General features: G+C 43.8%; 3 protein-coding genes across 4 annotated transcripts; 2 read left to right on the forward strand and 1 right to left on the reverse strand.

The window, feature by feature from the left end:
* On the forward strand, positions 3,079-8,260 carry LOC8056510 (acetolactate synthase small subunit 2, chloroplastic). The gene is made up of 12 exons (XM_002452378.2): positions 3,079-3,454; positions 3,621-3,834; positions 4,743-4,826; positions 4,932-5,000; positions 5,096-5,179; positions 5,257-5,412; positions 6,198-6,287; positions 6,556-6,660; positions 6,738-6,860; positions 6,944-7,096; positions 7,405-7,470; positions 7,923-8,260. The coding sequence occupies exons 1-12, from the start codon at positions 3,204-3,206 to the stop codon at positions 8,004-8,006; spliced, it is 1,479 nt and encodes a 492-aa protein (XP_002452423.1). The 5' UTR covers positions 3,079-3,203; the 3' UTR covers positions 8,007-8,260.
* LOC8072441 lies at positions 9,137-10,852 on the forward strand. Its single transcript, XM_002452379.2, has 2 exons — positions 9,137-9,580; positions 10,474-10,852. Exons 1-2 carry the CDS (start codon positions 9,152-9,154, stop codon positions 10,561-10,563), a joined length of 519 nt encoding a protein of 172 aa, XP_002452424.2. The 5' UTR covers positions 9,137-9,151; the 3' UTR covers positions 10,564-10,852.
* LOC8072442 lies at positions 12,352-17,400 on the reverse strand. 2 transcript variants are annotated; one of them, XM_021458137.1, is made up of 11 exons: positions 16,955-17,400; positions 16,620-16,876; positions 16,431-16,498; positions 16,140-16,282; positions 15,879-15,970; positions 15,597-15,767; positions 14,259-14,961; positions 13,790-14,150; positions 13,600-13,708; positions 13,058-13,138; positions 12,352-12,778 (listed from the first exon to the last, which is right to left on the reverse strand). In XM_021458137.1, exons 1-11 carry the CDS (start codon positions 17,019-17,021, stop codon positions 12,701-12,703), a joined length of 2,130 nt encoding a protein of 709 aa, XP_021313812.1. In that variant the 5' UTR covers positions 17,022-17,400; the 3' UTR covers positions 12,352-12,700. The 2 variants fall into 2 exon arrangements, with proteins under 2 accessions (XP_021313812.1, XP_021313811.1); XM_021458136.1 differs by having other exon boundaries at positions 15,855-15,970.

Raw genomic sequence — 22,145 nt, forward strand, 5'->3', positions numbered from 1 at the left:
AAAATAGGCTCAAACACATGTGCTATTTGGTTTTGTAAAATAGAAAGTTTGTTATCCCTTAATTTTCGCTGGCCATATATAGCCAACCACTGGCACTAGCTATCTGATAGCAAAACTGTTGTGAACCTCTTCTTTTTTAAGAAGTTATCTATTTTACAAAATGGTTAAATATTAAAATTTGACTACTAAGTTTAACCAAGCTCTTGGAGATGCTCTTACAAACCCCAAACAAACCGGGCTTTTACCTCAGATGGGCTGTAGTGAAAGAGAGATCGCAGAGCAGACCAGAGCAGGCGGAAGGGGACATAAAACGAGAGCGAGATGGCTGCGCCGCCACTGACATGATGCACGCGACAAACGAGTCTAGCATGATTTCTTCGGCCTTGTTTAGTTCCGAAAAGTGAAAACTTTTCGGAACTGTAGCACTTTCGTTTGTTTGTGACAAATATTATCCAATTATGAACTAACTAGGATTAAAATATTCGTCTCGTGATTTTCAGCTAAACTGTGTAATTAGTTTTTGTTTTCGTCTATATTTAATGTTTCATGCATGTGCCACAAGATTCGATGTGACGGGGAATCTTGAAAACTTTTTGGTTTTCAGGGTGAACTAAACAAGGCCTTCTTCTTCTTTCGCGTGCGCTCGCATAAAATCTAGTACGGAGTACTAGCAAAGACGAAGACAGTCAAACATTTTGATGTGAATTGTTGATAGTTGAGCAGCCACCAGCAGCCAAAGGACGTTGCCGTGTTCAATTTTGATTATGAACCGAACAGTAACATGACACAAATTAAATGTGATGCGCGCTTAACTTATGGCGTGACAGACGATTATGGCTCTGCCTAAACAAATAGCCACAGTGTAGTTCACAAGAACACATGAGACACGATGCGTAAGTTTGCTATCCTAAGGTCTAGAATTTGCATGCCATGTTAGTTATAAAATTAACTGAAATCCTTATTGACGCATGATTTTATTTTTTATGGATTACATGATTTAGCGACCGGTGCCTAGCACTAGGGCCTTGTTTACTTCATTTTTTTTTGCAAAATAGGAATAATAACATTTTTGTTTGTATTTGATAAATATTATCCAATCATAGACTAATTAGGTTCAAAAGATTCGTCTCGTAAATTACAGATAAACTATGTAATTAGTTATTATTTTTTATCTATATTTAATGCTCTATATATGTGCTATAAGATTTAATATGACGAAGAATCTAAAACCTTTTACAAATTTTTTGGAAAAGTAAACAAGGCTAGGACAGTAGGCGCGCAACATTCGGCGGCGGCTGGCTGCTTGGCGAGGCGTCCGGATCTCAGCCACCATGAGTCACGTCAGCCCAGGCAAAGCATCGACTCTTTGACTACGGCCTTGTTTACTTTCATTTTTTTTTAAAATAGAAATAGTAGCACTTTTATTTATATTTGATAAATATTGTCTAATTATAAACTAATTAGATTCAAAAGATTTGTATTGTAATTACAGATAAACTGTATAATTAGCTATTTTTTAATCTTTATTTACTTATTTAGTGCTCCATGCATGTGCCGCAAGATTCGATGTGATGGAGAATATAAAAAATTTTGCAAAATATTTTAGAAACTAAACAAGGTCTAGAAGGAAGTGGTAATGTGGGCTTCTTGAGGTATTGGGGGTGCCTCATCTTGGGACACGGGAGTGTTCATAGGGCCAAATTTTGCTGCTCCTGAAGAATTTTTGGAGGAGTGCTTGGGCAGCCACAAACCATTATTGAGCTTCGCCCTTGATTCTAAGATGTACAATTTTCATTCTATGTCCAAAAATGGTTTCTTTGATAAACATAATTTAACGACCAATGCCTTTAGTGTCATTGGCCTTGCCATCTTCTATCCTTTATTTTCTACGGGGAACTTATCTTAAATTTTGAAGCTACCTTCAGTGTCATCTTAGCTCCCACATGGGACATCTCTGCTTTTTAAATTTGCTGTGTGTTTTTAAGTTTTAACTACAATATTGTTGTGAACTGACCCAGGTTTAAGTAGGAGTATACTCACGCGAATGTCTCCGGGAAGGGAAGGCTTTGTCATCCATTCTGAACCAAACAAACACATTGGCATGTCGTCCATGAGCAAGTCTTTCCACGAGTAAACGCATGAGTGTGTATAACAAACCTCGAAAGACGAAAATAAAAAACAGGGCTGCGCCTGCGCGTAGCACATGGCGAGCAAGACAGACATAATATATGGCACCACCGCACCACACCACCAGAGCCAAAAATTGGACAGCAACTTTTGGTCCCGCCTCCCGTGTCAGGCCAAGCACCTATAGCGCGACAAGCGTCCCGACGCGATATGATTTAGGCCTTGTTTAGTTGACCCCGAAATCTAAAAAGTTTTCAAGATTCTATGATTGGACAATATTTATCACAAACAAACTTCAGTTTTCGGAACTAAACAAGGCCTTAAGCGGAAAGCCAGCACAAAACAATGCGGCCACGCCGTTCGCGCGGAACGTTTCGTACTTTCGTTTGCAAAAATCATGTTGTGGAAGTCTGCCAGATTGTTTTCAAAAAAAAAAAAGAAAAAGAATGACGGATTAGTGATAAAAAAAGAATGACGGATTAGCCCACCCACGGGCCACGGCGGCGCACTTATCCGCGCTCCTCACAAACGGCTAAAAGGGCCCTGCGCCGCACGGTGGTAGCGTCCTGGGCTGCCGCTTGCTTGCCTGCCTTGTGCCTTGGCCCTTGCGTGGACGACGGGCAGGACAGGCCGGCGAGGTGCGACGAGTGCGAGAGCGTGCCGCCGCCGCCGGGAGCGAGACCGCGGCCTGCTCGTGCTCGGGTGCTCTCGGCTCGGCGCTCAACGTCAACAAGATACCGGATGGAATCCGCGGTCCGGCCCGAATGCGACAGCAGGTCCACACCACCCCGTGACCCCACCGCCGATTTGCGCGCGGATCACACGCGTAGCGACAGCCTCCTCCTCCTCCCTCTACCCTCTGTGGGCTGCGTCACTGCGGGCTCGGGGGCAGGCTCGTCATTTCGCCCTGACGCCCCTTCATAAACGACCCTTGATAAACCCTACGGCTAAAACCAGCCCACCAACCACTACTCCACTAGTCCACCTCCGGCCACCGAGCAAGCCCCGCCCGCGTCCCGGCCCAAGTGCCACTGGCCCCAGCAACCCCCGCCACCTTAGCGCGCCCGACGGCAGGCATGTCTGTCGCCTCCTCCCACCACCTGCGGCCGTCGCCGTCGCCGGCAGCGGCCGGCCCGGCGCGGCGCCCGGGCTGCGCCGCGGCGCCACGCGTGTCGCTCTGGCCAGCCGGTGCCTCGCCCCCGTACCGCGGCCGCTGCACCGTCGTGGCGGCGGCTGCGCCTGCCGCGGGCGCCGGCGGAGGCGAGGCAGCCTCGGCCCCCGCTGCTGTGTCGGCGGTCGCCCCCGCGGCCGCCGCCGCTAGGGACAAGTAAGCGCCCCCCCTTGCCCGCCGAAATGCTGCCTCCTTACTTCTCAATCTCTCTCGCGGGCGCGCGGGACTCGGGTTGTTTTGGTTGTGCACGCGCCGCTTTTGTCTGTTTCTATTTTCTTCTTCTGATGGATGAGGCGGCTCGGGTTTCTGGCGTCAAATGCAGGGTGCGGCGCCACACGATTTCGGTGTTCGTCGGGGACGAAAGCGGCATGATCAACCGCATCGCCGGGGTCTTCGCCAGGAGAGGCTACAACATCGAGTCGCTCGCCGTGGGGCTCAACAAGGACAAGGCCCTCTTCACCATTGTCGTCTCCGGGACCGACAGGGTGCTCAACCAAGTCATCGAGCAGCTCAATAAGCTTGTCAACGTCCTTAGTGTGAGTCCGCCTTGTCAAAATTTAGCAAAACTCACGCGAATCCATACTTGATTTTGATGCCCCCGGTTTGAGCACTTGGTGACAATTCACTAGTACAGTGAGATTTTGTTCCATGAGTTTAGCTCGCCCGAATCTTCTGTCCTTTTTATTCTGTTAGGATCGTTTCCACTTTCGTGGAGCATCTTTTGTGTAGCTAGACAGAGCATGCGTAACTTTTTTCTTTCCTGATTTAGTCATTATCATCTTCGAAGTATTCTTTTCCCTTTTCCCCTAGAATCGCTGCCAGCCTGACAGTCATGTCAACGTCAGGGACATACTCCTTTCTAGGGGATACCTCAAATGCAACATCATTATTATACGTCCTGTATTATGTTTATGTAATGCACTTTCTGTTTGTGCACCTGTGCCGTGTATGGTAAGCACAGTTGCTCTGGTTAATCATTTGATGAAAAAAAAAAGATACTCAACTTCATTATTCTGATTTTGTCAAAAAAAAACTTCATTATTCTGACTATGTGGTAGTACTTATTTAGTTCAATTTTAATGATACCCTGTACATGTCTATATCCTATAACCTAAAGCAGCCTTTCAGTTAGGAGTTATTCTGAGTTTTCTTTGTTCTTGCGATTTGAAGTTGCTGATTTCTTGGGGGAAAGATTTATTGTTCTCTCTGAACGTACTATGCAGATATTACATTGCTTTACTTTCCTTCTGAATTCTTAGCCAGAAAAACTTTATGGATTACCATTCCTTCGCTGTTTGCGTCAACTAAACATTTATATGGTTTTAACTACCATGATATTTTCTCTCTGAAAATTATTTACTGCTACTGTTTTGTTCCCAACTTGCATTGAGAATAATACCAATAAATTCTTATTTATTTTTTGTTTGGATCTGATCAATTACAGGTCGAAGATCTATCTAAAGAACCTCAGGTTGAAAGAGAGCTGATGCTTATAAAACTAAACGTTGAACCTGATCAGCGCCCTGAGGTATGATGTAGTCTTTGTAATCCAAAACTTCAATTAGCATCCTGTACTCATGATTCTCAATTGCATGGTGATCCTTACAACGGTGCTTCTTGTCATGACTGACAGGTCATGGTTTTAGTTGATATTTTCAGAGCAAAAGTTGTTGATATATCTGAGAAAACACTTACCATAGAGGTAAAAACTCAATCTCTAACTAGTGTACATATTTTGATTGGTATCCATTTTCCTGTACTGAACTGTATGCTTAATGGGCATTTCACCAATGTTAGGTAGCTGGAGATCCTGGCAAAATTGCTGCAGTGCAGCGGAATCTAAGGAAATTCGGAATCAAAGAAATTTGCAGGACAGGAAAAGTAATTTCTAATGTTCTTTCCTTGCATGGACACATAATTTTTTTCTGTAATGCTAATTTAATGCCCTATCTTCTTAGATTGCTTTGAGACGTGAAAAGATTGGTGCAACAGCCCGTTTCTGGCAATTTTCTGCTGCTTCTTACCCAGACCTTATAGAGGCATTGCCGAAAAATCCAATTACATCTGTAAATAGGACAGTGAATGGCAGTTTTGATCAACCATCCAATGCTGGGGTATGTAACCTTTTACTTTTAATTAAAGCTTTCTAGAATTTTATTTTTCTTATATCATGTCCTGCTCTGTTTATATTTTTATACTTAGTTTTGGTCGAATGATGCATATAACCAATTTGAGGTGGATACATTGAAGAAAAAAAACCCTGTGATTTCAGTAATGCCTATTCACTTGAACCAACTGCGGGTGAGCTTCTATGTTAACAGATAAAAGTACCAATAATCACCGGCTGTATTTAAGTACCTGCAGTGATGCTGGCATATTAGTTTTCTGAGTCTAATAAGTTTGTGAACAATTACCTCGAGCCTTGAGGGGTTAGTTCACCAGAGTCAATACATTTCCACTGAATGATACTGCTTCCAGAAGCTATAAATGCACGGTAATGCAGAATGGTCTTATGAATAATCAACTGGTAACTGAATGTACATATAGTATTTGCACATATAAACAGTAGTACTGATGGACGAGTCGTGCAGTACCATGACACCTGGTACATTGAACTTGTGTGAACTGTATATATTTACTATTGTGTTAATGGGAATGTATTGTTGGGTGATACCCACACATAGTGCACAAATATACATAAATAGTATTAACAGGCATTACAGTCTTAGTCGTAGTCCACGTTTGCTCAATATGTAGTTTGGACTAATACTAATACCATTAATGGTTACAGCATGCTAGTTGTTTAGACTTCCATCGAATGCATTTGATACAATATTACAGTCTACACACTATTCCTGGCTCTTATAACACGTGTTGTTTTGACTTTGGAACTGTCCAGGGTGATGTCTATCCTGTGGAATCTTACGAGAGCTTATCAGCAAACCATGTACTTGATGCTCATTGGGGTGTTCTGGATGATGATGATGATGTAAGTATAGAGATTTCCATCATGTGATTTGCATTTAGTGCTACATGGACATTGCTGGTTTGCTCTGCGCATAATTGCATCCTGAATCTAATTATAATGTGACTGGAGTGTGTTTTCATTTACACTTCCATTATGTTTTGCAAGAAGTCAATTTGTAGGCAAAGCCTATCTAGCTTTAAGAAATGGTAATAATGCTTAACCTGGATGTTTATGTATATTGTTGTTATCTTGCAGCTGCTAATCCCAGTATTGATTTTGTGTGGTACAGGCAACTGGACTTCGCTCGCATACCCTCTCCATTCTTGTGAATGACTGTCCTGGTGTCCTCAACATTGTAACAGGAGTCTTTGCTCGCAGGGGCTACAATATACAGGTTTTATTTGTCGAAAAGCTCTTTCTTCTTGTTGAATATAGTGCCAGACTAGTTATTGACAAGTGCATACTTGTCAGAGCCTTGCTGTTGGCCCAGCTGAGAAGGAAGGCATTTCGCGTATTACAACAGTTGTTCCTGGTACTGTTGAATCCATTGAGAAGTTAGTTCAGCAGCTTTACAAGCTTGTTGATGTGCATGAAGTAAGCTGCATGTAACTCCTACCAAAATCATTTGTGTTTGCAAATTTATTATGTTAACTAACAAAAACATGCGATTCCTGCAGGTTCATGACATTACTCCCTCACCTTTTGCTGAAAGGGAACTGATGCTTATTAAGGTTTCTGTAAACACTGCTGCTCGGAGGGAAATCCTAGATATTGCCGAAATCTTCCGAGCAAAACCTGTTGATGTTTCTGACCATACAGTAACGCTTCAGGTTGGCATCCTTACAATTTGTGTGTTTCTCCCAGATTTCCATCAGGGCTTTTGCCAACACTGATGATACTAGAGCCAGTTTTAGAAAAAGCGCTGTTCACACTGCACAGCCACAAATTAGATCACATTGCTTTTGTTGATTTTCTGCTGCATAGTACTGCTTGTGGTAACAATAACAACATCATACCCATATAGAAACACTGAATGTTTGACACCAGTACTATTTTTTCATGCTGCTTCATCTAACTGCTCCAAGCTATTAGCTATTGCAAAACTCTTGCATAATGGATCCCTTATTGATGATTGCAGCTTACTGGAGATTTTGACAAGATGGTTGCACTACAAAGGTTATTGGAGCCATATGGCATCTGCGAGGTATATTGCTTGTCACTTCAAATCATCTTAAGTGTGAAAAGGCAATTTTTGGGTCCTTTGGGATGAACGGATAGCCGGATACTTTTTTTATTTGACGCCAGCAGTTGTTTTGTTTTCTTCTGTAGTTTAAAACACAGCCTGACAACCTCCTGAAGATTACTTGTGATTGTGAAACAAAATATAAGCAATTGTGCACAATGCCACATGGTTGAGTAGTCCTAAATAAAACTATTCAAAAGTAACCTGTGATGTTCTGTCCGCAGCCAATTAGTACTGACTTTTGCAAACGAGACCATTTCTAAGTTCTGTTAAGACTATAATGATGCTATATTCTAATTTGATTCCTCAGAAGCAATTACCGTACTTCTTAAGCTCTGTCACCAGATTTTACACTGAAAACCTTATTCGATGTTTTATACACGGTCCTCACCATTGTGTTGCACACATGACAGGTCGCCAGAACTGGACGAGTGGCACTGGTCCGCGAATCGAAGGTCGACTCCAAGTACCTCCGCGGCTACTCTCTTCCATTGTAGCCTGGCATTTGTGATGGTGATGGCCTGATGAAGAGCTTGGTTGGTTGTTATAGAGTAGACCATCTGGCGCTGGGTTGTGTTGTGCAGTTACAGGACTTGTTTCTTTCATGTCGTGAACTCCCTCGCCTGCGTGTCCAATAATGTTCTCCCCGGTAATATGCGTGTTGAGGTTGCATGTGTATCCCAACGACTGTCAGAATAAGATGCATATACCTGTTTGCTTCAGCGGAGAGAGATGCCAATCGTTTGAAACGCGTCAATAGTGGTATGCTCTGGTTGGGACTTGGGACTTGGGAGGCTGCCGGCGGCAGGCCAGTCCTGGCTTGCACGGAAAAAAAAAAAGATCCCTCGCTGTGCTTGGGTCGCCAGGTTTCAGGGCTTTTTCTCAACTCTGCGGCTTGAGAAATTTTCTCCAGGGGTCAGAGTTTTTACCTCGATCGAGGTCATTCCGCAGGGGTTGAGTTTTTTTTTTAGTTTATATAAATATATGTTTATACTACTTGATACGGTGAGGCAGCCTGGCGCATGCTGCGCTGAGGGCGCATCTCTCCTACGAGGCTGCTAAAACGGTACGGATATTTTTTAACTGTATTCGAGATCGAATTTGTTTAGAAGAGTTTAGATTTATCTGTATTCGAGTCTGAATATTTAACATTTGATGTTGTATCCATATATGAGTATTTAAATCATATATTTATGATGTTGATATCCAATCATATTTCATCCGTCATAGTTAATATTATTTATATTCAAATCTAAATTCTCACAGAAATATGAAAACAAATATAATATCGGTTATATCCGTTCCTATTTCATCCGTTTTCATCCCCTATTGGTTACTGGACCGTTGTGTGGCTGATCTGAGCTTGCCAATTGATTGACACCTTGGCTAATAAGTCATAGCTGAGAATACTGTTCGTTAATTTATTATGAAAGAAAAATACTACTAAATAATAAATAATGGGAGATTCTACGGATAAGCTCAAGCCAACGGAGCTACGCCTTTGCTTGCCTATGCGCTACGAGGAGCCTCTCGTGAGTCATACGCACCTACACGTGACCGTGCTACTCGAGCCAAGTTGGACGTGCCGCAGGACGCTGCCACCGCCATCTATCCTCTAGGCCTGCGGGTCGCGGAGAGGCTAATGGGGGTGGCCGTTGCACGCGACGAAACAAACGGGACCAGGCCAACGTTACTGGGCTTCCGACCGACTCCAGAGGCCCTATCCCACAAATGCAATGCAGCCCAGGAGTGGAGAAGGAGGAAAGCGTGGCACCCGACCCGATTCCGGGTAGGAAGGTACGGCGAGGTAAGCGAAGAAGCATCCAGACTCTCGCTCGAGGGGCAGGGGCGCAGGGCAGGGCCGGGGCGGGGCGGGGCGGGCGGCGATCCGAATCCGAATCCAATCGCCGGGAGGGAGGAAGCCACCGGCGGCGGTAGAGGCGGAGGGATGACGCGCGGGAAGCAGAAGATCGACGCACAGCGGCGTAACGCGGAGCGGAACCAGAAATCCAAGGGGTCCCAGCTCGAGGCCCGCGCCGTCGGCCTCAAGGTCGTCTGCCCCATCTGCAAGGTAAATAAGCCGGAGCCCCGCTCTCCGATCGCTAGCCATCGCCTGGACTGGAACCTGCCGGGTTTGCCTCGGCAGTAGATCCGGCCAATCTGTCCAATTTTGCCGTATCCGTGCTTGCCTACTGCATCACAGCGCACGGACCATTTCAATAGTAGTGTCTACTGCATCACAGCGCACGGACCAAAGTTGTTCAACTTCTGGCCGGGCCTGCTCTGCAGAGTATCCATCCATCTAGCGCCTCACTTTATCTGGAATTTTTTTTTTTTGCCAGCAAATTGAAATGTTCCTGCTGCATATCATCAGTACTATTGCCCTAACCTCCTTTAGTCAGCCAGTTTGTATGTAGGCCAATCGTTGACACATGTTGTTCCAGCGTACTCATATTGTTGCCTTGGGGGTTTGGGGCCGGGTAACAGAGATACAGAACCATAACAGAAGATACTGTTGGCTGATGATTTGTTGTGAGAACACTGCAAGTATTGTTGGCTGATAATTTGTTGTGAGAGCTGCATAGGTGCAGATTCGGCTGATAAACTCAAGCCGTGAATAGCAGTTTTGATCTCACGTGTAAAAGACTTTCGTCACCGTTTTTCCCAAAAGCCGTGCCAATATTTTATAAAGAATTCCCTTTTGTGGGTTCGTCTAAAAGCTTGGCCCTGTTTGGCTGGCCGTAAAAGTGGCTGATGCTGATTTGTTACGAGAGAAAAACATTGTTGGCTAATTCTAGTTAATAAGTTCAAGTTCAAACGAACAGGGCTACGCCTTCTACATTTTCTGAATTCCTTTTAACTCAGGAGTAAAGCTGTGGGTTCATTATGTGGATGCTATACTTTTTACATGGCAAGTTGCATTTGAGGAACATATCAGCTCACATGGCGCTGTTATTTCCATAGGTACAATTGGCAAATGAAAAACAGCTGATCGATCACTACGGATCAAAGCATCCAAAGGAGAAACCTCCAAGCACATCGACCACGGAATAACCATGACTGGTGGTGATGCAGGAACATAGATCCTGCTTGGCTGGTTTGAGGATCTTTAAGTCTGATCCATGGCCTGGAGTTGGATCTTAACGTCGGCTATACTCTATAGTGTGTCTTATTTCCTCTTGTTTCAGGCAACACCCTTGATACGAGTGTGCATTTCTGCTAGTATGTTCTGTTATCGTACTGCCGATGTATCTCCAAACTGTATGTGATCGCCCGTGGCATTGGGATGATGCGAAAAAAAAATTATGATCATGAACTATGTTCAAATGTTTGTGGCTTTTTACAACATGGCTTATGCACGTGCGTTCCCTAGCCCTAGTGGCCGCCAAATAGGCCACCACGGCACCACCCCTGGTGTTTGATCGGTGCCGTGCTTCAGTTGTATCCGGATGAATGAAGTGAGGAACATGAGCTGGTCGATCCCAATCAAGTAAAAGGCTTGTCTGACGATGCTATCAGGCCTTCTTAAACGGCTAATGCTGTTAGCATCAGCGAACTGGTATCGTGGCAAAGTCGCTATCGCTATCGACAGGCCAAGAGCATTTGCACGTCACCAACGCCATAATTAACTCATGCTGTAATATTTTGAGGAAATAAAACGTGCTTATATATTCTTCTTCTCATTTTTACAAAGTTCCTTTAGGCCTTGTTTAGTTGGCAAAAATTTTGGATTTTTGGTACTGTAGCACTTTCGTTTGTTTGTGTTAAATATTGTCCAATCATAGACTAATTAGGGTCAAAAGATTCATCTCGCGATTTCTAGGAAAACTGTATAATTAGTTTTTGTTTTCGTCTAAATTTAATATTCTATACATGTGCCGCAAGTTTTGATGTGACAGAAAATCTTGAAATTTTTTACAACTAAACAAGGCCTTAGTTTTGTACTTGACGAGTATGAAAAAGGGGATAGGAGCATTAGGGGCACTCTCTGCCTGTATTTAGAAAGGTCAACATATAATTTCGCTTTCAAGGACTAGTTGGTAAATTCACAGTTTGCCACATGGCATGGTCTCATTCCCCTAGCCACCCAAAATATATGGATAATAGCCGATACAGTAGCTGTCAGCCATAGTTATCTGGTGAAGTATCACGGATGATGACGGACGTTTTTCTTTTGGAGAGGCTGCAGAGTCTTTTATTCGAAGATATTTGGGAATGCTAGCTTTGATCTGGCTGTAACAAGGCTTATTAGCCGAATGTCAGCTATTCAGCAGTATTTTTCTTTCACAACAAATCAGTCAATAATATTTTTTGTCATAACTTATCAGCCAAACGAACATACGCAAAGGTAGGTACCACTAGTGAGAGCTATAGGACGCTGATGGAGAAGGAGAACGAGACAAAAGATGATGTTCAGTTCCAAAAATATTTGCAAAATAGACACTGTAACACTTTCGTTTGTATTTGACAAATATTATCTAATCATAGACTAACTAGACTTAAAAGATTTGTCTCACAAATTACAGGTAAACTGTGCAATTAGTTATTTCTTTTATCTATATTTAATGGTCCATGCATGTGCCACAAGATTCAATATGATAAAGAATCTGAAACATTTTGCAAATTTTTTTTGAAACTAAACAAGGCCTAATCAAAATGCACTTCCGGTCCCGGATGTTCAGCAGAAAGCAGGCGTCTCTGGTGGCTGACGCAGCAGGATTGCTGCCATGAGCCTTCAAGTTCTGGATTGGCCTACCCGACACTCAAGGAATTCGATCAGATATCGCATTTGGGATTTCAGATATCAATATTAGTCAGCTACTAATGGCCGAAAAAGGACAATTGAGACAAAGACAAAAGAACCTCTCTCCTTTTTTTTTCCCTTGTTTACCAAGTGTTTGCTTGGGGCGTGATCTCAACAGTATTTCACAATAGCAAAAAAAAAGGGGAGGGAACAAATGCAGATCAACAAGGCTGCTGAACTACATTGCAGTTAGGTTGATCAAAATGAGAATCAGTGGCAGGTATTTACTCCGTGTTCAGCTCGGAGTCCCTGACCTTACTTATCACAGTGGCTACACCATGATAGAATGTGAAGGTCAATCGTATGCAGCGAGGGTACCAGATGTTCGGATGCCCTGACCTTATCATCGTGGCTGTACCATGATAAATGTGATTCCAAGGTCTGCAGTCAGGTACCAGAGGTTCGGATGTTTTTGGAGAACTTGGTACAGTCAAATGGTCCAACATCTTGCGCTTTCCGTTTAACCTGCAGTGATTTGCAATGAAAAGCTGTTACATTATACACTGAATGAATGGTGCGTAAGGAAGTCATTTCATCGGATTTGAGCTAGTTTTGTTCTTGGTATGGTGGCCTTCGCATCTATCAATCTATTCAAATAGTTTAGTAATGTGAATCCAAATTGTCGACTATAACATTAGAATTTCTTGTTAGTATAAATGTACTGCACATGAAACATCATGGCTTACTGAACAATGAAGTTCCACTGGACTATATTTCGAATTTGAAATTTTGCAAGAGCATTACCGGCGACCAAGGACTGGGTTCTGGAGCTGTTTTGTCAGGAGGAGAATTTTGCACAGCACCAGTCTTTTGTTCCAAAACTTCCTGACAAGAATGTATCACACTCAGCTCAGTGACAAAAAAAGGAATTTGCAAGCTGCTAAATGCTACCATATAGTATTCTATGCTCAGCTAGTCAGTTGCTGGGAAAAATATAAGACCCAATGATCGGTACAGTTAGATTTATTTATTCAGTTACTTGTTCCTAAATATTGGCTCATTGCCATGGACTGCTAGCAAACATATAATGCAGCAGAACCCAGGAAATATGGAAAGCCTTTTGCTTGTACCAGGAGAATGGATTAGTGGCATGCAGCCAAATATAAAAAGCAAAGGCCAAAAACTGGAAAGCTGACTTGTGCTGCCTGTACTAAAGGATTGTAAAGAAATTAGCATGGTAGCAAGTTATGAAAATAAAGGGGGAAAAGAACCCATAGACTACACTTGTTAACAAGTCACAATAGCATGTACTTTACTACTTTTATTAGGTAGCTAGGTATGCAGACCTGCCCACGAGCCTCCATTACAGCAAGCCATTCTTCTGTAAATGGTACCAAGTTCTTCAGATGATCTTTAAGAATTGTATTTGCTGATCTGTCTGGTGCCTTGTTCTTTCTGTAAAAGATGAGAATGAAACATTATAAATGCAGTTGCAAGTCAACTGAATGTATGCAGTCAAATATTAAACAGACATACTCTATATGTGGTGCATCCTGTATAGCTGACAATCTGTCTGTGTCAAGCACCATTTTTTCTTCAATATTTGGTTCTACTAATAAAGCATGTTGTCTTTCCACACAAGGTGTAGGCGCTTCCAATTTCATAGGAGAACAATCTGTGGTCCTATAATTGTGAATATGCCCACACCCCACATCTAACAACAGAGTTTCCTTTACATCTAATGTACTGTTTGTTTCTAGCTCCATGTCACCTTCAGTATTTGGTTCTTCTGACAAAGCAAGTTTAGCTTCATCACACGAAGAATCATTCAAATCTGAATGACTGTCAGCTAGGGTTGGCATTTCATCTCTTAAACTGCCACAATGTGGCAACTGATCTGCATATATTGTAGATAATGATTCCATTAGCATAGGACATTCAATATTCTGGTGATCAAAGGAATAAAATCCTTGCAACAAATCAAGAGTTGGAGTGCAACTGCTACCTTTCGACAAAGAAGCTCCAAGTGCAGTCTCTCCAACATTAGAGTTTTCCAAGTCAATTGCTGCACTGGAATCACTGTCTGACTTGCCTTGACAACTAAGCTCACTAGAGGAGCATACTTCAGAAGAAATGCAAGAGGGTGACAATTTACTCCCTACAATAGGTTTGGTTGAGGAATAACTGGCTTGAAGAGGGAACGAATCCTCAACAGGTTCAGTGGTTGAGGAACAAATAGCTTCAAGAGAGTTGGAATTATCAAGAGGTTCAATCTCTCTGATACTGCCCCTTCCTTCTACATGCGATGTCTCATTGTACACAACTGGCACACTATTTCCGGCATCATCATTCTTTTCTAAATTCATCGGCTGTGGAGTAGTAGTAGCTCCAGTTCCTGACAATGAGAAATCAGCCTTTGGCCTTGCTTGATTATTTATATTTCCAGGTTTTTCTAAGTATGTAGTAGTAACTTTTGACAATGATTCCTTTTCTGGAATCACCAAAGATTTGAGATTGCTCTCTCTAGTCACAGGTGGCACAAGAGTGGAAGCAGCAGTGCAATTGGTTGACAACTGCTTTGTTAGGTGGGGTCTGCTTTCCTCGGACTGCCTGTATCTGGGAGGTTTATCAAGCACTGAAGTATTTGAAGAGAAGCACCTCCCCACGTTTCTTTTAGCAGTATCACCGTGTGACACAAACGCTTTTTCCTGAACAGATCAGTCAATCAATCATATTTTGACAAATGAGCCCTCACAGGAAAATATAAAACAAAACACAAGTGCAAAACCAACAGACTCAAAGTTACAGAATAAGATATTACGAATCAAAAACACACCAAGACTAGGGCAAGAGTGAGCATGATAAGCCATAGGGCACATGGATTTACATATATTGATCCCCTGGGGACTCTGTTTCCTATAGTGATACAAGATTACAACAAATGAACAGACTGATATGAACTAATGAAAGAGTCCCAACAATTATATCTGGAGAGGGTAAGAAGGAAAACACTCTTAGGTACCTAATAGGCTAATATACAATATATGGACAAATACGAAACAGTTTTTCAGGTAACTTTCATATCATACTATGTGCTTGCACAGTTAATCAACTATGTGCATAACTATTTAACATTCAGTAATTAAATCTTCCACATGTACCAGGCCTCATATTTTCCCATACTTTTGATAAGAACTTAGCCCAGAATCACACATTTGTTTATTTCTCAATTTGCTATCAAGCCAGCTTTTCATCATATTGTTGACAAAATAGGAAATGCACAATGCATTACACCACAGCAAATAATGCAATGTTCTAAAAATGGAAGGACGTAATAGACTACCTGATTGAAAAAACCAACTGAAGGTGAAGGCATTCGAAGTGCTGATGGCTTAGCAAATTTTGACGCAGTGCTATCAAAGGGGTTGGATGGATTAATTTGTGGGTGTGATAGATTTTTTTTGCATTTCACAGAAACGCTGGCTTCTTCACGTATGGCAGTAACAGCAGGCATCTGCAAAAGAAAACAGTTTGTTTAGGAACACTATTAAATATTGATTGACAAAAGATGCAGGCAGATTGGACAAGTGGGGATGCAGACCATATCATCAGTTATATAACTCACCGCATCCTTCTCTATGCTAGGTCCAGAAGATACAGAATTGATCTTCAATCTAGTAGGCAATCCAGTTACTCTATGAACTAGCACAGCTTTAACTGAACAAATAGCAGTATATTGCATCAGAAAGCTAGTAACAACACATGAGTGCCAAGAGCTATGTCAAATAGACATACTTTATCACTGGGAAATCCTGCATGGCCTGGTAAAATAGAATGCCAGACTTCGCCTGAAACCCAGTTTCTTTAGGGAATATACAAAGATTACCTGGAGCTATTTTTTTGTGTGATTCCAAACTGTTTGTCGCAGATGAAGTACTTCTTGGGACCTTAGGAGGAGAAGGTCGTGATTGCTTTGGTATTCTTGACATCTGAGCTGTAGAAGCAGATGAGTTTGGTACTTTCTTCTGCGTATATCTAAGTTAAGACTAACAACATTTGTAGTGATGAATGAATACTTAAACTTGTGGTAATGTATGGACAAATAAGCCAGCCCTACTGTTATCAAGGGAAAAACACTAAGGCCTGCACAATCCTGCCTAAAACTTCTTTAGGATATATAGATCCTGCTGGTACTCTTGGTGTGCATATTTGGATGCTTCTTGCAGAGCTTCTGTTTTGTGTTCCCTGCAATTAGTTGTGCAGAAAACAGCAATTTTATTGAAAATTTGTTAAATGCTACAACCATAACAAGTAAACAGTGTCTTTAAAAGAAACAAGTAAAGAATGTGTTGAGTGATGTACTGACAGCAGATTCTTTCTGTTGGTCCCTCTGAGGAGTTTTTGCTGAAGAAAACAATTTCCTTCCCTGGCTTTCTGCCCTGTGATATCTTGCAGGCAATTTTCCATGTGAATTCTCTGCGGCTTCCTTCCGTACATATGTGTTACCATATCTCCCTGACTGCCACGATGAGGACATTATACTACTGGCCCCTGAACCAGGGCTCCTATTTGCCTTCAGTTGGGAGCCAGTAAGCACAGAAAGCTCCGAATTATCCAAAACACCTTCAAAATTCATTGGCGTTACTATTAAACCAGATCCAGGACAAACCAAAGCGCAGAGTTGACGAAGAAGAAACATACCTTCTTCAGTGAAAAAAGCAGGGTTCCAGGCAATGCTTTTCCTCATGTTGAAACCTCCAGGCTTCATCTTCCACCTTGTAGAAGCCGACCCTTCTTTCGGCAAGGTTGCAAAATCCAAGCACCGGCGGAGCCAAGGCCCGGCCACCCTGGGCAGCTGGCCGGGCTCCCACGGTACAGCAGAGGCGGGAGGGGAGAGGGAGGTGCGTACGCAGGGTTGCCGGCCGGTGCGCGGAGGACGGAAGCGAGGGCGCGAGGCGACTGGCGAGAGGCGGGAGGGGGAGCCGCCGACGCCGCCGCCGAGCCTGGGACTGTCCCTCCGTCGCTGGACGCCGCCGAGGGGGAGCCGCTCCGATCCCTGGGACCGAGCCTGAGCGCGAGTGGGGGAAGGAGCAGAAGATCCGGAGGACGGAGGAGGTAGGGGAGAGGGAGACCGGTGCGATGGGCCCCAAGAGGCCAAGACCCGGTTTGAATCGTTTGAAACGGAAACGCGAGGCAGCGGGAGCTGCGGGTTTTTTTGTTATTGTTATTTTTTTATCCCTGATCACGTGACGTTTGGATCATTGGATTTGGATGCCAATGCCGAACAGATTTGGGAATTTGAAAAACTAGCCGGGACATTTTGCTTCCTGTCGTAGATCACAGTGCGGAGCATTTCTTCATTGCATTGCATGGATCACGGGGATAAAGGAACGTGAAAAAAAATGAAATAACAAAAAAACATTGCTAGTAAGATGGAATTATAGCGTGCTCGTGCGTTGCTACGGGATAACAAAATTTTTATACTAAAAACACACGGATCGCACAATTGATGAATGGTGGCATCATTGTGAGGACACCAACCCTCGTATCTCTCTATTCACATGTTCTTTATCACGAATCATGTGCCGTAGATTTGTAGAAGGTATTTTTGTTCAGCGTGAATGTAAGGGTCTTAGATCATACTCTCTACATCTCAAATTATAAGTCATTCTAAGAATTTTGAAAAGCCAAAGCATATCAACTTTGACTAAATTTATATAATAAAATAATAATATTTATGATATCAATTAAATATAACTATTTGATATCTGTTGACACCGTTTTTGGGCACGTGTCCATGATTGGTAAAATGTAGGTTGGCAAGGTAAGACGACAGTGTTTGATCTTCAGAGTTGCCGATGAGGATGATTGCCGATGGAAGGATGGTTGAACGTGACCAAGTCCATAGGTGGTGATGCGTTTGTGCCGATGGCTATGACAAAAAAGTCTGCCGATGATACGGAGGGAGAGCGTGGAAGTTGCCGATCGACTTGTGGGGATGTTCTAGTTTGTCACGTGAGGATAGTTTTACGTTTTTCTTAGTTATTTAGATCGTTTTGCATACGGATTCTGTTTAATTTGGAATTTGAGTTCTAGTCGTGTCTGGTTGTAGCTCTTTGAGCAGGGTATAAATGTAGACCCTAGGGCTTTGTAATCAAGGAATCAATCAATCAATCAATCAAACACCAGTTTTTACTCATATTCTAGCATCTATTTTCGATGACTTCGTCATACATTTTTCCTTTTATTACGAGTTCTTAGGAATTCGTCGACTTAAGCTCGACGTGTTCTCAAGTTCCGCGTGGATACCTCTTGGCCGTGGCATCCGGGCGCATCGCTGTTGTCGGGACCAAAGTATTCGAGTTACCACCTTTGCTGATAGTAAGGTCAAATCGGCTGGCACGCCTTAACGTTTAAATCGGGTATTAGCCCTTTGTGTTTGCAGATCCGCTTTTGCATCAACACATCTTTTGGCACGTCCGGTGGGACCAATTCAAGATCAAGATCAACATGTCGACTTCTGAGTTTGATCAGGAGAACGTCATCCCCGTGACGGAAGCCAATCTCAAGGATGAGCAGAAGCAAGCTATTGCTAAAGCCATGGAGGATTACAAGCAGCAATGTCTGAGGTCCTTCAGCATAAACAGGAGCGGCGAGGTAATCCAGAAGGATGCACTGCCGACGCCTCGGCAGGTTACTTTTGAAGCCAATCTTGGTAAACTTCAAGAGATGGTCGATAGTGCTATTAACCGTGCCTTGATCAACCAAGCTGGTGTGCTGTCCAATACGGTTTTCAATGTCGTGGCCAGAACTTTCAAGGAAGGACAATTGCCACCAGATTATATGGGCCCCTCTCACCATCAGCCAGGGTCACCGGTAGTCACAGCTCCATCGGCTGCTACAGCCGCTGCGGGCACGGAAATTCCTGTTCCACCAAGCACGTTAGGAGTCACTAATGCACGATCTACGCCGACGACAAATCCACTGACTTCAGATGGGCAGATTAAACTCGCTACAGATCTGTTGGCATCGGCAATGTCGGGATCGACTCCTCCTCCTAACTGGTGGGGTTATGGTATGCCTCCAGAGTTAACGTCGGGTACATCACAGACGACTGATGTGAGAGGCAAGGCTACTATGACATCGGCACCCCCAAGCATGCCGATGAATCAGAGTCCCCAGTATAGTACAACTACTACTGCAAGACCTTACACTGGGAATTCTCAAGCTCCAACGTTCCAGATGCCTAATGCATCGGCAGATTCAATGCTGATGCAACAGAGGTTTGTGACTCAGCCAGGGTATGTCAATTCAATGATCATGCCCAATTACCAGTCATCGGCAGGTCCTATGCCGATGAACGCTAATAATGGATGGCTTGGGCAGCAAGTCTTTCCGTAGACGCCCCAACCGAATCATCAGGCTACAGGGTTCCAGCAAAGCCAGACCTATCCTGGGTTTCAGAACCAAGGGGCAGTCAATCAGCCGATGAATCACGGCCAACAGATCGCTGGTCAGTAATTCGGAGGTCAACATCTGGGAGGCCAGCAAATCGGCGAACAGCAGATTGGCGCACAACAGCTCGGTGGTCCGCAGATTGGGGGACAAATTATTAATCCAATGTTCTATGCAGATCGCGCACCGCACCGACACGTGTAGGCGCCAGATCCGCAACCACCTCATCGGCAAGATGTCGATGCTTATTGGGCCGATAAGATTGCCGAAGTAATGAGAGATCAATTTGGGATAAAACCCAAAGTCAACACTTACTCTTATCGGACACCGTATCCTCCAGCATATGATTTGATCCCGCTTCCAAATCGGTACAAGGTGCCAGATTTTACTAAGTTTTCTGGGCAGGATGACACGTCGACCATGGAACACGTCAATGGAACACGTCAACAGGTTCATCATCCAATGCGGGGAAGCTGGTAACAAGGACGAGTTAAGGGTTCGTTTATTCTCGTCATCATTGTCCGGATCGGCTTTCACCTGGTTTATATCATTATCTCCCAATTCAGTGATTACTTGGGCCGATTTGGAGAAACAATTCCACAAATACTTCTTTTCTGGGGTCCATGAGAAGATCACCAATTTGGTTAAATTGAGGCAACGCAATGATGAATCGGTGGAAGGTTTTGTGCAGAGGATACGGGAGGTCAAGAACAAATGCTATAGCCTGGTTCTGGACGATCGGCAGCTAGCCGATTTGGCTTTCCAGGGTTTGTTGCCACACATCAAGGACAAGTATGCATCTCAGGAGTTTGAAAGCTTAAGTCATTTGGTGTAGAGGATTTCTGATCAGGATATCAAACCTTTCGAGCCCAAGAGAGCATGGAACAAGAAGGTGTCCTTTGTTGATGAAGCAGCAAGCTCAGATTCTGATGAAGAACCGGTCATCGGCTTGGCAAAGTGGGTGAAAAACAAGAAGCCGATGTCTTGCCCTTTTGGGCATAAAGAGCCAGAGAAGTTCGCGTTTGATATCACTAAGGCCGATCGGATATTTGACTTTCTACTTCAGGAAGGTCAGATCAAATTATCACCTAATCATGTGATCCCATCGGCTGAGGAGTTGAAGAAGATGAAGTATTGTAAATGGCACAATGCAACTTCTCACAGCACCAATGAGTGCAAAGTGTTTAGGCAACAGCTGCAATCGGCTATAGAGTCAGGGAGGATCAAATTTGACAGCTCCAAAGCTCAGAAGCCGATGAAGATTGATCAACATCCTTTCCCAACAAACATGCTGGATGCTAAGGGAAAGGCCAAGGTCTTGACATCGGAAGCAGCTGAAAGAAGTGCATCGGTGGATCCTCAGCATCAAATCACTACCGCCGATGCGAAAGGAAAAGGCCTAGTCCAAGAGGGAGCTAACTCAGGGAGGCCTCCCCGATCTGGTATCGTGATAACCCACAGAAGGCCTCAGGAGACTTGGCAGCAACGTGAAGATCGGTATCGGCGCCAGCGAGAGGACTATCGCCGGAAAGAAGAAAGACGCCGGCAGGAGTGGAATCGGCATAGGGATCACTGGAATTGCCCGTTCTTCATTCATTGTTGGGAGGAGAATATCAAACTTCCCACTGTCGGAGATTGTCCTGAGTGCAACGGTTATGACCGGTATGACATGTCTGATCGGCGCTATCGTGATAATGATCGACAATTTAATGGGCCGATTAGAGGGAGAGCATCCGTTCATGATCGACTGGGGGGCAGGCTCAGCGTGCACGACAGGCTTGGAGATCGTGTTGGGTATTTCCCCAGGAGCCAGGAAGAACTTGAAGAAATAGCTAATGCACGGGTTCCCGATGAGTTCATATTTTGCAGGGATGTCAACACTTATCGGATGGAGTCAAGGGAAAATCGTCGCCCAACGGTGAGGCAGCAGCAATTTCCTCCATGGTGTCCAGAGGGGTTGACCAAGACACAGAAAAGAAGGCTGCAGCGCGAAAGGCGAGAAGAGTTAAGCAAGGGGGAGAACTCTGGACAGTCTGGGGATCAGCAACAACCAGATCCTAAGGGGGAGGGTCCATCGGCAGATGTCAACATGGTCTTTATGTTGCCGATGGAGTTCTTTGCACCGTCCAGTGATGATGAGTTGGAGTTCTCTGATCAAATAGCTCAGTTGGCTCTGGATCCGATGACAGCTATTTTCGAGAAGCCTGCCGATGATGAAAGGCAACATCTTAAGGCTCTGTTTGTCAAAGGAAGGGTTGATGGTCAGCCAATGACCAAAATTTTAATTGACGGTGGGGCTGCTATCAACATTATGCCTTATACAGTGTATCAGAAGCTTGGGAAAGGAGATCAAGATTTGACCAAGACTGATATGATGCTCAAAGACTTTGAAGGCAATGTGTCTCCAGTTAAGGGAGCTATCTGCGTAGAATTGACC

Source organism: Sorghum bicolor, chromosome 4 (genome assembly GCF_000003195.3).
Source record: "Sorghum bicolor cultivar BTx623 chromosome 4, Sorghum_bicolor_NCBIv3, whole genome shotgun sequence".
Taxonomy (NCBI): domain Eukaryota; kingdom Viridiplantae; phylum Streptophyta; class Magnoliopsida; order Poales; family Poaceae; genus Sorghum; species Sorghum bicolor.

Coding starts and splice junctions, on each gene's coding strand:
- LOC8072441 (XM_002452379.2), top strand. CDS start 9,152: ATGGGGGTGGCCGTTGCACGCGACGAAACAAACGGGACCAGGCCAACG. Junction 9,581..10,473: donor TCGTCTGCCCCATCTGCAAG/GTAAATAAGCCG, acceptor TTATTTCCATAG/GTACAATTGGCAAATGAAAA.
- LOC8056510 (XM_002452378.2), top strand. CDS start 3,204: ATGTCTGTCGCCTCCTCCCACCACCTGCGGCCGTCGCCGTCGCCGGCA. Junction 3,455..3,620: donor GCCGCCGCCGCTAGGGACAA/GTAAGCGCCCCC, acceptor CGTCAAATGCAG/GGTGCGGCGCCACACGATTT. Junction 5,413..6,197: donor ATCAACCATCCAATGCTGGG/GTATGTAACCTT, acceptor GGAACTGTCCAG/GGTGATGTCTATCCTGTGGA.
- LOC8072442 (XM_021458136.1), bottom strand. CDS start 17,021: ATGAAGCCTGGAGGTTTCAACATGAGGAAAAGCATTGCCTGGAACCCT. Junction 14,962..15,596: donor CAGTTGGTTTTTTCAATCAG/GTAGTCTATTAC, acceptor TGATCTGTTCAG/GAAAAAGCGTTTGTGTCACA. Junction 12,779..13,057: donor AACCCAGTCCTTGGTCGCCG/GTAATGCTCTTG, acceptor AAATCACTGCAG/GTTAAACGGAAAGCGCAAGA.